Genomic DNA, 17,718 nt, shown 5'->3' on the forward strand with positions numbered 1-17,718 from the left:
AAATATCCTGAAGTCAGATTTTGGAAGTTCATTTGTATTTCGCGAGTTTTCACCTGAACCAATTGTAATAAGTTTTGGATGTCACTTATACTTCCAGACTTGTTAATCTGATTTGAGAGGTTACATGTAGAGTATACGTTCTAGACTATAGCCCTACTTGATAGAGGTCCAGTTCAGTTAATTCACATATTTATGGACTTTGTGGAACAGTGTATCCTGCTCGACTTTACTAGTACCCTGTCATATTATATACCTGGAATTTATTTTACTTGGATTGGAGAAGTGCCCTGCAGACTAATAGCTGTTGGATCACGTGTATAGCTGTTCTGCATAGACCATAATGGTTACCCGTTATTTGGTTACTTATATTCATGTAGTCTGGTGATATTTCCTTTACTAGATATTTGGTTTGATGCGAGACGACTATAACAGTGATGTTCGTGATGTTAGTAAAGCTCTGAAATTAAATATTGTATAGCGCTAGCTAGATTATCACGAACTTTAATTCCACAATATCTGTTGCAGTAATATTGAAACATTCGCTTGGCCAAATGGTAAATCTAGGCTCGCAAGAATAAAATTTGTTTATTGTAGTACCACCATGGTTGCTACATATCCTAACGGAAGAAGGCGTGATGGTTTACACATACATGGCTAAATGACGCAATTGTAAAACACGTATTTTAAATATCTATCGTCGATGCATTTTATGGTGATTGAGCCTGGTACAGTGGCAAAATCGATGAATACCATTATCATGTAAAATAATAGATTATTTACCTCGAATTCTCCATCAGCGTTCATTTCTTTGAGAGAGTAGTCACTGTCCCGGTCTCCATTGCTGTCAATTGTAACATCACCAGCAATACCTGGAATATTAAAGACAAAAATGCTACAAAACTACCCACAAAGACGTTTCCCGATATGGCAAATCAAGAGTGCTTGAGCTTACTTCATAACTCTATTTAATCGGTGAAAAGATATGGTTATAAGGAAAGACCATTAACGAAACATTTTTACGAAATTCATTTCAGAGAAAATTTCTTTGAAATCATGGTTGCGTATTACACACACCATGGGTGACGACCATCGGGCATGAGTTGAGTCGTTCATAAAGCCAGTTAGTAATTTTTAATTGTACTCGACTTACTCTATCACAGTTAGTAATCACGCATGTAGCAAGTAACGTCGCACTTGTTCACCCGATTATACTGCGTAAGGTTCTGCGTTGTGAATATAGGGGGGTATCCTATACGTTGCTTCAATTCGACGTGTGAATATAGGGGGATATCCTATACGTTGCTTCAATTCGACGTGTGAATATAGGGGGCTATCCTACGTACGTGTGAATATAGGGGGCTATCCTACGTTGCTTCAATTCGACGTGTGAATATAGGGGGCTATCCTACGTTGCTTCAATTCGAAGGGTGAATATAAGGTGAATATAGGGGACTATTCTACGTTGCTTAATTCGACGTGTGAATATAAGGGGATATCTTTCCAAAATGACCCATCGTAACCTCCCTCTACGCCCCTTCCTGAAAATAAAAGATATTTACCTTTGAAGGTTCGGTTCCACATTCGATGCGAAAGATCTGTTCCATTTCTAGGGTTGGCACCTTCTGTTAAGCTCTCATTAAGGGCCAAAGCGTATAAAATCACAGCATCATGGAAAGCTGTTACGAAGCTATTTACCTGTAGGGAAACCGTATCGACACATATAATACAAACTTACTATGACTGAACATTTATTAATCAACATTATTTTATTTGTTAGTTTGTATTGTTGATCATGACGTGAATATTAATGACAATGGCGATTAAATGATAAAAAAGAAAATTTTGGAAAGCAAAGATACTTGAGATCTGATGGCAATTCACAAGTAGAAAGAATTCTTTGATATTACAATCGCCAGCTACTGAAAAGACGTGGACGAGGTTGATATAGACAGAATAGGGGTGGGCAACCAATGAATGGGCCAGGAATAAGGAGTGAAAAATTGACTGGACCGCACCTAACCAACGACCTGCTGTTGATTTCAAACCTTTGATTCCGAGGACTTTCAAGCAATAGGTGTGTGTACTTAATTTGTATTCACAACAAGAGCCCAAGGGCACTGTGGTTCCTTGCTTGGGGTATATGACAATACACATAATATTATCAAGCAAGATTGGGCTCAAATAGTCCAAGTAATTGTGGTCCTACATGTTCCCATAAAGTAACCAACACTATAGCCAACACTTTTGTGATCACAAAATGTGATCGGATTTTGGATCAAAAGGCACTTTTGAGATCTAAGTATGGCGTCGAAAATGTAAGAAATATAAGAGACCTACAAGCGTGTCAACAGATATGATAACATTAGTGACCTCAGATGACATGACCTTTAAGTTTCAAAATGTTCCACCACCCCGTTCACAACTTGTCCCAAAATATCAACCATGTCACACCTTGGCATTGAGATTTAATTGCATTAAATTAAAAAAAATTAACTTTGAACTTGTATACATAACTTCACACACAAAGGTCACCCGAAGGTCAACCAATTGACATTTTTGAAAGGTGAGACCTAAATAGAGCATGACTGTAAAAATTCAAACATTTTTTCTTGCCCATTTTCTCCCCCCAAAATACTACTTTTTTAACATTAGCTGACCTTTGGTGACGTTGGACCACATGACCGTTAAGTTTGAAAATATTCCCCTATACCATTTGCAACTTGTCCAAAAAAATAAACCTGGTCACACCTTGGCACTGGGAGTTATTGCATTAAATGTGTGAAAATTAACTTTGACCTCATATAACTTCGCACACGAAGGTCACATGGGGGTCAACCCATTGACATTTATGATCAGAAGGTACCTTTAACATCTGAAAATAGCATCGAAACTGTAAAAATCCACAAAACACGAAAAGATCACCAGAGGTCAAATTGAGGTCAAGGGTCACCCAGATGCGGGTCGACAATTGGATTACATTGAAGCAACTCCCAACCCTAACGGACAATTTGTTCTCAAGTTATCGCAAAAATACTAGTTTTTTTATCATTAATTGACCTTTGGTGACCTCGGATCACATGACCCTTAAGTTTGAAAATATTCCCCTATACCATTTGCAACTACTCCAAAAATATCAACCTTGTCACAACTTGGAACTGGGAGTTATTGCATTAAATGTCTGAAAATTAACTTTGACCTCATATAACTTCGCACACGAAGGTCACATGGGGGTCAACCTATTGACATTTATGATCAGAAGGTACCTTTAACATCTGAAAATAGCATCGAAACTGTAAAAATCTACAAAACACGAAAAGGTCACCAGAGGTCAAATTGAGGTCAAGGGTCACCCAGATGCGGGTCGACAATTGGATTACATTGAAGCAACTCCCAACCCTAACGGACAATTTGTTCTCAAGTTATCGCAAAAATACTAGTTTTTTATCATTAATTGACCTTTGGTGACCTCGGATCACATGACCCTTAAGTTTGAAAATATTCCCCTATACCATTTGCAACTTGTCTCAAAATATCAACTGTGCAACACCTTGGCACTGGGAGTTATTACACTAAATGTCTGAAAATTAACTTTGACCTCATATAACTTAACATACAAAGGTCACCTTGGGTCAACTTATTGACATTTTTGATTGATGAGACCTAAATTTGAGCATCAAACTATACAAATTCAAACATTTTTTCTTTACCCATTTTCTGCCCCAAAAATACTAGTTTTTTAACATTAATTGACCTTTGGTGACCTCGGATCACATGACCGTTAAGTTTGAAAATATTTCCCTATACCATTTGCAACTTGTCCAAAAATATCAACCATGTCACACCTTGGAACTGGGAGTTGTTGCATTAAATGTCTGAAAATTAACTTTGACCTCGTATAACTTCGCACACGAAGGTCACACGGGTGTCAACCAATTGACATTTTTGATCGGAAGGTACCTTTGATATCCAAATCTAGCATCAAAACCAAACATTTCCTTTTTTGCTCGTTTCCTCCCAAAATAAGCACATTTTTTCTAATGTGACCTTTGACCTTTTGACCTTGGTTTCAGATGTAGTTTAATCTCCTGATTCCAAAAAACAAAACAACAAGTCTGTACAACCATCCTAACTCTGACCGCAAAACTTTGACCCCATATAACTTCGCACATAAAGGTCACACGGGGTCAACCTATTGACATTTATGATCAGAAGGTACCTTTGACATCTGAAAATAGCATCAAAACTGTAAAAATCCCCAAAAACACGAAAAGGTCACCAGAGGTCAAATTGAGGTCAAGGGTCACCCAGATGCGGGTCGACAATTGAATAACATTGAAGCAACTCCCAACCCTAACGGACATTTCGTTCTCAAGTTATCGCAAAAATACTAGTTTTTTATCATTAATTGACCTTTGGTGACCTCGGATCACATGACCGTTAAGTTTGAAAATGCTCCCCTAACCAGTTCACAACTTGTCCCAAAATATCAATCTTGTCACACATTGGCACTGGGAGTTATTGCAGTTTTAATATTTTCGGTTTTTGGACCATAACTGACCTTTGGTGACCTTTGTGGGCACCATAAACAATAGGGCACACCTTCTCCATATGGCGGATCTATAGTCCAAGTTTGGCCTCAATCCAACATTCCCTTATTGAGATAGAGCGTACCCAAGCAAGTGTCACAGACACACACACACACACACATACATACATACACACACACGCCAACCTGACTGCATAGGTTCCTTTTGCTAAAGCAAGGAACCAAAAACATAATGTCAATACAGTACAGTTGATAATAAATGGGGATAATAGGCCTACCGGACAGCATCATTAGAGCCGATAAATTCTAAGCAGCTAGCTCGTTTTTTTGTAAAAAAAAATGTAAAATAGATAGATTTTTTTCTTTCCTTGAGACATCTCACGGGCCGCAAAAAAATCACTGGCGGGCAGCATGTGGCCCGCGGGCCCACCCCAGAGACAGGTGGAATGGTTGATGAATGGGAGGGAGTAATGGATATAATATAGCCTATATAGATTTTGGAAAGTGAGGTTTTGCTTGGTTCCAGTGGCAAGGCGGTATTCCTGTTACATCTCCAACCTAATAACACACGTAGCATAATTATCTAACACCCACAATGACACTGGTAACATATATATTTTTCTTTTGCAACGCGACAGAACAAGTAAGGTATTTATTTGATTTCAAACGATCACAACATGCTTCCAATTCGTATTGACGGTGTGGTTAAGCCTAAAGTGCAGTCCGCCCTACGATGACAGCCATGAATGCGGCGATCAAACATGGTACAGTCAATGACTGACCCTAATCATTAGATATTGTAACAACTTTCATGCAGTTTTGGTCATAAACCAATGAAGTTGATGTTCACCTGCAAATAATGTAGACTAGGTCGAAGTGCTTTGAACTAGCAGTAAATTTATAAAGGTACGATCGAGGTATTCAATTTAAAGGTGGGACTATAACGTCACAGCAAAGTATTCAATTTTAATGTGGGACTATAACGTCACAGGAGAGAAACAATATAACAAAGATGCTCTTGTAGTCGATTATTATAGCGAGGGAGATTTGTTACAAAAAGTATTTCCAGTTTGCAACCAGGCATAAAATATGTAAAGCGAAATTTTTATCAAGATGATTTTCCTGCCATTATCGCTGCAGCAGCTTTGTGCTTTGTCGAAAATTAATCAGAATGCGCGATGACTGGATGCTTGAGATCACAAATTAAGGAAGTAGTTTTAATCAGAAAGAGTCAGCAATCGGATTAAGCCGTTGCTTGGAACACAATGTAATCAACCGTAGATAGGGCTTGGTATATTGACGGTCCGGTGAATCTTTTCAATATGAGAACGAGATACTACCCAGACAACGTTCTTCAAACTTATTGGGATTTTTTTCTTTCTCTAAAACTTGATATAACGCCAAAAGTTAATGCGACTATAGCTTATAATCGTTAAATAGTTTGAATAAGTATCCACCACAAGGCATCTACAGTACCGGCCGTTCACCCAATAAAACACTGTTTAAAGATTTGCGATTTGACGCGGGACAATAATAATAGTATACAGTGGGGTAGGAAGGTACTTTTGAGTGGGGGGGGGGGGGGGCTGAAGACTGATGGCCGGCCTGGGGGAGGGGTCTAAGGGGAGGGGGTGTCCCCCTCCTCTTTGGAATTTTTTGCATTTCCAGGTGGCCTCAGATGCAATTTGGTGCAATATAGCACACTTCAACACCCACTCCATTTTTTTAATTTTGTATTTTCAACTGGCCTTAGATGCAATTTGGTGCTCCAAATGAGATTTTTTGTCTCATTTGGAAATGAAAAACGGGTTTCTGACCTGCGAACCGGGGGGTGCGGAATGATACTTCCGCCCCTCCACATTTTTCACTGGGGGGGGGGCTGGCGCCCCCCCCCCGGTTCCTACGCCCTTGATAGTATATCGCAAGTTCGCAACTGCCGTATGAAGTTTCTATTTCGGAAAAAAATCGAGCGTCTAACGCACACCATCTAGTAAAAGTGTGCTCCATGATATCGCACATGATTTAACCGCACGTTATACGAACGGTATTGGTTAAAATGAGTTTAATCAACCGTTTTACGATTCATTTGTTGCAAGTCTTAACCCTTCGCTGAGAGATTTGTTTCGCTACTACTCTTGTTTTATGATTATCTCGCATCAAACGCAGCTTTGCTGCAAGAAGATTAAAATATTGAAATGTTATAAGTTGTAAAACCTTGTCAAAACTCCCCAGACAAAATAAACAACTGAAGACTTCAACAGTTTAGAGTACATTTTGTTTGGTCATTGAACCGTAAACGCGAAAGTAATACTGACTCCCCGTAAAAGCTTCTTGGTGCCATTATGGGGCTAAACCCATGATAAAACATACATCATGTACGTCTTTCCATCTTGATTATAAACAGACTACTCTATTTTTCCGAGTGTATAAATGGCATAATTGTCTGGACAATTGTTAATAGTACGTAATATGAACTGTTACTTTCCAGAGTAATGCCGAATTAAAGGACCCAACTTCCCCCCCCCCCCCCCCTGTTCATCCGCCCGACACAATCGCAATTATAGCAAATCAACCTGAAAGGTGTTCTTTCTACACTAACACTTGGCATTCGTCACTCTTTACACCTGAAATCGTTAAGGTATAGGACCCTCGAAAGATGATAGTACTATACACAAATTTTTCGCGCGCTTTCAAGGACGAAATTCACAGGAGTGACTATAGTACATCGGTAGCTGACCTTATACAAAGAATATCGAATTAATTTAAAATTTGAAATCCTGTCGTCATATAAAAAGCAATATACTGTTAGAGAGTTGGTTTATCGAACTATTATTCTACAACCAATGGGGGTATTTTCAACACGTAAGTGTCACTATCAAAAAGATCATTGAAAATGCACAAGCTATATATACCCAAGTGGTTATACAGGGAAAGTGTTATAATATCATGGACGGCGGCGTGTTAGTGTAGCATTCCAGTTTTGATGGATCGAAAATTTGTTTAACTGTGAATATAAAGAGTTTAATAAAGAGTACGAGAAGATAGCGAGTGATTTGATGTTCATAGTTAAAACCAGGCCTCGATAGAAGTCCATATACTGTTTTGTAAAATGAACCTCTCATTTGTCTTGTGGGCCATCCTCCGGAGGAATGTAGATCTGGTACATGAACGCTCTTGATCATATAGCCTATTCACTGTTTGTTCTCGCTACAGACAATCTTATGAATTCATGTTTCAAAACATGAATTTCAAGTGAACACAAATTCTGATTGTAACTTTACATATAATGCCGAAAGGGTCATAGTAAAAAAAAGTCACATGATTCGATCGTCTTTTACTTTCTTTTTATTTCGGCTTTACCAATTGGTAAAGCGCATCCTGGTTGCTGCATTTTCTCTTTTCTAAGTTCCAGTACCCCGCTGCTTGGTTGATTAATTAGTTTTAAATGCATTGCCAATTTGTCAATAAACGTAATAGGAGGAGCTAAATCAGACCTCCCTTTATCACTCAGGGCAAAAGCTTTTAACGTTTCCTATTTGATCGCTTTTACTCTATACCTTTCTTTGAACTGAATTCATCGATTGCTATGTCTCTGAAACGGCGTTGACGGAACTCTAGGTCCATAAACTCGTTCTCGTAATTTCATTTTCGTCCACTTTCTTTCTTTTTTTGTTCGATTCCACATTTCCTCGTGTTTTCGAGGTTCCAATTACTACTGGGATTTGCCTATTAGATTTACACCAGAGTAATTTTAAAAACGATTCTCTCAGTTAAGTGAAAAATGACTCTTAGCATTTCCGTTTCGTTTCTAATGTATCACTAAAGATTTCTACAATTATGGTGTTTGTTGACAACTCCGAGAGGCAGAAAGTTGTCGTTTGATTTTATACAGCACCAAACTAACTGCCACAGATTGCCAGTGAACCGCCATAAATACATAAAGCTATGGCAGCACATGGATATTGTGAATACACACATAGTTGTATCAGTATCAGAAGGAAAACTTTATAGAAACAGTCAAGAAAAATGGTAACACTGTTAACATCATATAATATGATTTCATTAACAGTGATAAAAATAACAGCATCGTTGAAGGAAACCGTATTGTATAGTCAGTCAGGTCGACAAATGAAATGATAATCCAAAAACATCAATGAAGTAACAGCGGAGGAACCAGCAATCAAACTGTGCAAGATTCCAGCCTTTGTTATTTTCTCACAATTGAATCCATAAACTACCTATAACATTCCTTTATTCTTTTCATACATGGAGATAGAACCAAAGCAAGTTATGGTCAGATAACTTTCCCGCAGAGGAAGGCTTAAAGAGCCCTTCTGAGTTAACCTCCGGTACTGTTAAGTGCCTCTTGACCGTGTTTCTACGAACGCGAGCACAAATTTCTCATTTCTTGGACTATTGAACTTGACGGACATGAAAACTGACAAGAAAAGACAAGACGGCCAGTTGGGACGTAGACAGACAGCAGTCCGTCGGAATGACCAGGTCGAAGTTAGCAATGTGCGGAAACAAACCGTCGTGGGAAACAAACCGCCAAAAGCGCGCCGCAGAACATATTCAACGATTAACGATACGTCTTGTTTCCTCTTATTCTGCTTTGCTGCATTGAGGTTCAGTATAGCTTGTAATGGTGCAATCACGAGAAATAGTTAGACAGCAGATATGAATACAACCCTTCTTCGTAAACCACCCATTTATCAATACTGCTTAACTTAGTGGTTCTTGTGAAGAACTTCTTCAAATTCTCAGTCATGTTACCGATGTCATTATCAAGACCATATCGGATAACCTAACAGCCTTCCCTTGTTCATAGCCTATTGAAAGTAACTAGGACCAGGCAACAAGAATGCATCGGTTGTTTTAATATTGCGTGAGGCGCCGATACCCAACCTTCATATATAACATTTTAATAGAGATCTTGGCGATGAACGACTGCACACAAATATTGGAGGACACTTTTGCTCGTTTGGGAGAAATCAAGATTTAAAATGTCAATCAATGTGTGATGTCATAGCGCCCCACTCAACTGTTTCATTTCCCTGTGTTTTTTGTTGTTGATATATTCAAGGTGATTGAAAACACTTTAAATTCAGGGAAACGGATCCCATATATACTGCAGTAAAACAAACATGGCAATAAATGAACCCATCGGCAGTTGGGTCCTTCAGTGTTGTGGCTTTCGTTTCATGTACAAAGTCTCCGTGTCGCCCGCAAGATCCATGTAGGGACCGACCGACCCTGTTCTAAATGGATTAAGATACTTCCTAAAGCTGTCTTGGCACGTTGTTTATTACAAGTATATCGCATATATCAGGGAATGGTTGGGCGTGTTTTTCCCTGTTAAAGTACTTCCACTGTAACCCTGAGAATTACCAGCAACAACCCAATTAACGTCTCTGAAGATATTATCGTCCTATCATAGCGTATTATCTTCGCTGCTTCGGGTACATTAGTGCATCACTTTCAATCAAATTTGAATGAGGCCACGCGATGGTAAAACCAGAAAGCCAACTGACCGTTGCTCCTTGTCCATATTTCAACACTACAGACAAGATTTTGACAATGTTGACTTAAATGTTCCTGTATCCATCTAACTAACATGTTTACAAATTGCAAGTACGTTGATTTTATGGACCTCAAGTAACCTTTGACATTCACAGACTAAGGAGAATGCACATAACAAGTATGAAGGTTGTTGAATCTTTGCTGTTGGAATTATTATCCATATATATATATATATATATAGACTCTAGCCCTCTATAACAACCGATAGGATTCTTGATATACTGTTTTACTGAAGTTCATCCAAGCTTGACTTTTGTAGTAACCATGCAGCGTGTTTATAAGCTTGTAAGACTTTGACCGCCACCAATTCCAATAGGCTGCTTGCACTGTGCTCATCACGAAAATCTATATACAAACCAGGTATGACGTTTACTTGATAAAAAGTACCCTTTTGAGTTATCACACTTGCAAAGGTTTCAGACTTTCACCCTCTGTTGATCCGAATGACCTTTGATCCCCACCAATTTATTGTATATACATATAGCACATATGAAGTTCAATAAGTTGCCCTTTTTATGCTTGTGTACAAGAGTGTCATAATATATACATACACGATATTATTACCACATAGGCTTCTTTTGCTTTCGGCAAGAATTACGAATCCCATTCGCATGTCCGAGGTCAAAAATTAAAAGTACGGAAATTACTTTGATAATTAATTGATTCATATTTCACAGTGCATGTATGTCGAGGGCACTCTTCCAAGACAGAAGGGAAAACACCAGGGGGATCACTAATTGATGTTGCAATAACAACAACTTGTTCATTCGAATGATGCAGTGCTGGAAATAGCTAGTGTAATAAGTTTCGTAAAAGATCAATGTATTTTTGTCATCATTTTCGCTTTATCTTTCTAACGTCAAAATAAAATGCTTTGGATCCAGCTTACGTATCCTGGGGCCTGCCTAGAACACAACGAACAAAAGTCTACCGTTTTGACTCCATCCATCAAAGTTGCATGCCTCCTGAAGGTTTTACTGAAAGTAAACACCAACATGTCAGAGACTGTGGCCGTCAGCTCATAAACATTTCTTGCAAAATGTTCTGCATCCCTATACTTCAAATTTGACAAACCTAATGTATCTTTGATTGTATGACTAGAGGGAAATGAGGGAATGTTCATGAGAAAGAAACAGCAATTCCCCTTTTTGATCTAACTCTGGGTCCTTGCAAAATGCAAAGATGAATCAACGGCTGCTAATATATAAGAAATCTTTGGCGTTCTTGTCCAGTCTGTTGTAATGTAGACATCACACATTGGTTCAATGGCATATCGCGTATCATCAAAGAAGCAGCAAGGGTTAAAATGTGAAATGTATTTACAAACGGACGCCATCGTACCTCAACGCAGTATTGGTTGCACATGAAGTTGTACTTTTGCGTTGGACAAGAATCCGTCGGTTCTGCTACTCCTGGAGTCCTGGCAGACTTGTAAAGAGTCTGTACTTACAGTACTACGGACACCTAAGCCAATTTGCCCCATATTCAGTACACTTGTTGTGTGTGATAATCTCTTACCAAATCTGTTCGTTTCTAAGATCAACACATTTAAAGTTTTTGTTTAAATCTGGGAACTCATTGAATATGTACAAACTATGACGTGGAGTGTTGCGCTCATCAAAATTGATTAAAATGAAGGTTGTAAAAACGAAGGAATAACATAACAGAAAGTTAGGCAGTCACTGCCTTTACACCATCCATACAGTGCATGATTAGCTAATGTTTATTCATAAATAAAACTAGAGTTAAGAAAAGAATTGTAAAATGGTCAATCTTTAATGGATTTTGATGGGAGTTGAAGCTATTTTCACGATGTACAATGCCTTATTAGAGTGGTTAGGACAATGGTGCCCGTAGACCTTTATAAGCCTTACATACTCGTACCCATACCAAGAGAGAATTCTACTGGTATAATCGTACCAATATTCTACTATACATGTCTGTACTGTGTTCACACATACTGTATATACCATTCAATTTGACGTCAGAAAGCAATGCGGCGATTAATCAACGACCGTTAAGGAGCTCATGCAACATGTTTTATGGACCTTATCTTTCCATCAACCGTTAAAGTTTTCGCCAGAGTCGACAAAAATTGTTGCTTTCAACTGCCAAACTTTAGCTTGAATAAGTGTCTCGATTGTTTATTCTGGATTTGTAAGTGATATTATTAAAGCGATCAGTTTTATTTTTCTGGGCGTCATATTTTGTCCGAATCGAATAAGGAAATTGATTACTGAAAATTGCACAAAAGGAGCACGGTTTTGGTCACTTAAAATCTTCTTTTTTCCATCAATGTACTTGGTGCGCTGACACAATTGCTATGAAGGAGGGAATGAACCAAAACATGTGACTGCAGTATACATGTTTAATAACAGGTATATGGCATACTTGGTAAAATACTTATGATATTTATCAAAATGTGATGGTAAGAGGGAGTAAGAGAGAGAGGGGCCGTGTGTATGCCTTATGTGTGTGTCTGTGTGTGAGCGTGTTAGGTTGAATATGGACATCTGATTTGTGAGGTATTTAGTAGCAAAAGCAAACATCAAATTCAGTCTAACCCATGAACGTTATAGTCAGAAATAAGACCAATATCTACAACTTTACAAAAGTATACTAACATCCTGTAAATCGTTTTTTGGAATTTACTCTAATATTAGCATGAAACCAACTCTCTGTGATTAAGGGGAACATATCTTAGAAAAAAATAGTATGAAAGCCTGCCTTCTTTCGTTTTCTTTCTTTCTTTCTTTCTTTTTGTTTCTTAATATTCTATACTGGATCATAATCACACTGACTTGATTCATTGTAATGCGACAAATTCGTCACGCTGTCTTGTTTCGTAAATTGTGGTCTGTAATATACAAATGACTTTACTTATAACTCACAACATTAGTTCTAGCTAACATTTGGCTGGTTAAATTCGACAATATATAAATTACTGCCAACAAATATGAAGTAAACCAGGCATAACAATAACACCAAGCACATGTTAGCCAAATAAGTATAATGAGTTGATAACTTTACTACGACACGCGTTCAAGACAGAGGCTTATCAATATACAAAAACGGGTAGTGTCAAGCTTCCCGGATATATATTGCTCTATAACTGATTTCTTTCTAACACAAATTATGTATTGATATCCCCTATATATAGCTTTGCAAGCTAAACAGCCTATCCAAAGCCATACTGTACGGTACAATAGTACACTATCGTATATACGTTATGTATCTTTGGCCAAACTGCAGATCTTTAATATTAATTGTTTTCTGCTGATGTCTATAGTGCGACCTAACAAGACGACAAATGACTCCTACAGTTGGTTGGCTTTTAATCAGTTGATGTCACTTACACGGTGTTACGCTTCATCAAATAATTCAATGTCATTCGCGCTGAAGTCGACCTGAGAGGTGGCAAGTTCAACAGGCTCGTTTTTCGTGACATCTAATCAAAATTGTCAAGTCAATGCTGATGTATGCCGAGACGTATGGAAATATTCAATTTTAATATCGCATGTGATTTTCTGCTTTACCTAGCGAAATAAATAGCATAGTATGGACTATATATTGTATACTGCCTTGTCTCCTTCGATCTAACGGTCAACGTGTTAAGCTTTACTAATGCAATTATTGTCGAAAACAACAGCAACGCTAGATCTTAATGTAAACAGGTTTGTTGCATTCATGTTACAAAAGGAGAGACTCCGTTCTCTGGCATCTCAACTTGTCGGTTTCCCGAAACTACGGAGTCACTCTTTCCGACCTTACAAAGTTGTGAGGGGACCGTGGATTGACTATAACACGGATCGCAAAGTCGGTAATAACTATTACGGTTAGATTCGTCCAACACGGCAACATACAGAAATGCTGTACTCAAAGCCGAAGACTTCGTTGCTACAAATACGGCTAGACCGTCAGTTCTCAGAAAGGATGATATTACTAAAACCATAGGGTATGCACTGTTTGTCAACGTCAAGAAACATTCAACAGGTAGAATAAAATTATCAACGGAATATTAAAATTGTACTATGTACTATTAAATTAGTAGCCTAAATGTTGATACTATTTATTATACAGTTAACATGTTGAAAAAAAAATTGTTTGACACAGAAATTGTTAATCCCCTACATAAAAACCCATGATCCTCATGCTTTGTAGGTTAGTCCATTATGTTGATAGGGGTAACGTATTAGTACGTACAGTGTATAGTAATACAACTCAACCAATGGTTAGGTAAGCAGACCAATTCTATAGTGGGAGCAACAGGGGACTAAAACTTCTTGTCTAATTTATTGGTTCAGTACTTTTGTCATTTTGGTATTTATGTAAACCTTCCCCTAAGACTGTTTCCTTCATTTGCTGTACTTTGTTGACCGTCATACACAACAAGTCCACCTCCCTTCTCAATGTCACCCATGTGGGTGCTGTCCAATATTACGGTACATGCACATTATGCATATATTACTACGACGATCTTTATGTCCGGGTTTTACGCAAGACTTACTCAAATTAATCTTATCGCTTTTAAGACTTACTCAAATTAATCTTATCGCTTTTACGTGTGTGGTGAACGACCGTATATTATCTGAAATACTAACCCCTGACAACTCGATGCGTATTGCAAAACGCAACAACGAAAAAACAGCAGCGGCGGGTTTGAACAAAGATTGGAAGAAGGCATTACTAATGAAAGAAAAAAGTGAATTATAAAATGTACCTGTTCTCCATTGGCGTCGAAGTCGTAACCGAATTCTGCTAGGGCCTTCTCCTTCACTTTCGCAGCAAACTGGTCGTAATGTTCACTTTTCTCAGAGTAGAGTTGTATCGTCATCAGTGCGCGGTACGCCTCCCTTGCTTGTTTGTTGGTTTCGTCCGAATCACTTTGGCGATACCAGCTGGGGTCCCCGAAATACTTGCTGTCGAATGGATTCACGCTGAAAAAGGCGTAATCTCCTGCGGTCATATTCATGTTGTGTGCTTCTATCATAATTTGTCGTACGGTATCACTGGATGCGCATATGAAAACAACTGTTGAAGTCAAAGGGGAGAGAGAGAGTAAGATTTGGTACGTGATTGGCAGATAAAAATTACTTGTTTAACTAATCTTTTAGTAACAACTTATTTGGAGGCTTCTTATAATTTACTGTTTCGTTTATGATGCAACAATAAAACTAACTGAATGCAGCGACCCATGGTGACGGTATAAATACTAAATACCACCATGAATCTTCAACCCCCCCCCCCCTATACGTCCGTACACGTGCTATGATCAGTAAAATCAGTTTACGAATTTAAAGAGATTGAAAGAAACGTCGTTCAAAATGATTTCACTGATATGCATGGACAGAATGTAAAATGACGTCGTCAAAGTAACTATTTATCTAATGTTATTATGATTTTAATTCAGAGGTATCGCATCATCAAACCTAAAACTGACACATTTCCTTGGTGTCCGACGTACACTTCAATCCAACAACTAATTGTCAGAGACGTTGCACATATTACTTAGAATTTAAGAAAAATCCTTGGAAAACTATCGCCCTGAAACAAGGAGGAGAACGTTCTTGTTTTTGTCAACACCGAATTCAAATGCGTTTATTTCCATATTACAGAAATGTATATTTAGACATCTTTATTTATTTTTTCTTATTTGTGGTTATATTTGAACCCCCCCCCCCCTGCCCTTTCCCAAATCAGTTTATCTTTTGTTTTGACAAAACTTTTGCAAGCTGTTTGTACGAGGTCATCATATTTCATATGTCAAATTCATGTTCAGTCTACACAAGGAAAATCTCTTGAAGCGAATTTAAAAATTTATCGTCTATGCAGGCGTAACTTTCACGAGTAATCTGTTGCACACATAGCAGAGAAATTGATACAAACAATTCCCCTTATAACTGTTGGCGCCCAGGGACTCTCTTCCCACGGTCAATGTATACAAAGTCTCCACCCGCATCTCCACGAGTACGTATACTAGTATACATGATAAGTGCCATCAAAAGATTAAGACAGTTATATGGTTTGTAAATTCAATCTGCCCAATCGTGGATTATGTTCATCTATATAGGGCTGGCTGTTCTGCGTTACATAAAATAATGTGGATGTCAAGTTTTGACAGCCGGAATGGTAGAAAATTAAATAATTGAAACAAAGTAATTTCAATTATTTATGAACATTAAAATAACTTTTGGAAATATCCCCAAATTGTCACGTCCATGCGTGCCTCGGCAATTTGGACGCCGTCAATCTTCATTAATATTATAAAGTTATTATAATAAACTAAGCAAAAATTATTCGCGGAAAGAAATGTTATGCAGTCAATACGAACGGTTGTTCGGAATATCTGTATGTATGTATGTATGCATGTATATGTATATATATATATAGATATATAAGGCGTATATATATATAGATATATAAGGCGTATATATATATATATATATATATATATATATATATATATAAGGCGTGTATATATATATATATATATATATATATATATATATATATATATATATATATATATATATATATATATATTCTTTACTTTATACTGTTTTTCCCCTTTACTGCACGACGCATGAATTGATGCAGATGATTTGCAAGGCATATGTCGACTATCACATTATGTTCTGCATTTCTGCATGACGTAACTGTGCACATGGTTCTTGTTACTGATCAAAATAATGATTGTGATAACATTCATGAATTTGTCAACTGGGGATACAATTTTGTCATTGAACCATAAAAAAATGCACTTAACGGTAAAGCATTTATCCAATTATTTGACACAACTGAACAAGATAAGGCGGACGAATAAGGGATTCCAAAATATCTTACATACGTCTATATTACATAACAATAAAACTGTTACCACTTGCCACCTAGGGAAATGGTGCAAATGTAACCATCCGTGGAAGCATACATGTCGGATTAGTTTCATAAGACATGAAGGAATTTAAACTCGTGATAGCGGTATCAATATCTGTTTGCTATATAATTTGAAAACTAAGAGTATCATACGCTGATAAGTGAACGAAATCCGCGCCAAAACAAAACAAAACATGTTTGCCATAATGTTTCTGATGGCAGTTATACACAGCGCTATAACACCTTAACACGTCTCATAATCTTTTCCCTTTGTTGACGGGTGATGATCAATGTATTCGGTTCTTAATTAAGGCCATATCCATGTAAGGAGATACATAGTTAATGTTTATATCGAATATCGAATTATTTGATGTTGTGCAATTGACAGTGTATCACATTGGGTATTATACCCAATGTGATACACTGTCAATTGCACAACATCAAATAATTCGTATACCCGCATGATATACGTTAGACCATGTGCCAATCAAATTGCAGATGGGATTTGTAAGTTGGTAGTAGCATCAAGTAAACCATTTGAAAATGTCTTGCAAGTCTAATACGATTGAATATACCATTATATCAAAAAGCATAAATCATAAATCAAACTTTATTAGAGTATATCGTGGTTCCTCTTTGTTTACTAAGAAGGTTTTTATTTAATTCATTTCGATAGTATCGTCAAGTTTTATGGTCAGTTATTAAGCCAAGTTGTT

General features: G+C 37.6%; 1 protein-coding gene across 7 annotated transcripts in view; it reads right to left on the bottom strand.

The window, feature by feature from the left end:
* LOC139966525 (atrial natriuretic peptide receptor 1-like) overlaps positions 1 to 17,718 on the bottom strand; it is a 308,214-nt gene that overhangs the window by 140,239 nt on the left and 150,257 nt on the right. For all 7 annotated transcript variants that reach the window (XM_071969648.1, XM_071969645.1, XM_071969642.1 and 4 more), the window contains exons 2-4: positions 14,850 to 15,160; positions 1,560 to 1,695; positions 781 to 869 (exon numbers count right to left, since the gene is read on the bottom strand). In XM_071969648.1, coding sequence (XP_071825749.1) covers positions 781 to 869; positions 1,560 to 1,695; positions 14,850 to 15,160 — 536 coding nt within the window. The remainder of the gene's footprint in view (positions 1 to 780; positions 870 to 1,559; positions 1,696 to 14,849; positions 15,161 to 17,718) is intronic.

Source organism: Apostichopus japonicus, chromosome 4, assembly GCF_037975245.1.
Source record: "Apostichopus japonicus isolate 1M-3 chromosome 4, ASM3797524v1, whole genome shotgun sequence".
In the NCBI taxonomy this organism is placed as follows: Eukaryota; Metazoa; Echinodermata; class Holothuroidea; order Aspidochirotida; family Stichopodidae; genus Apostichopus; species Apostichopus japonicus.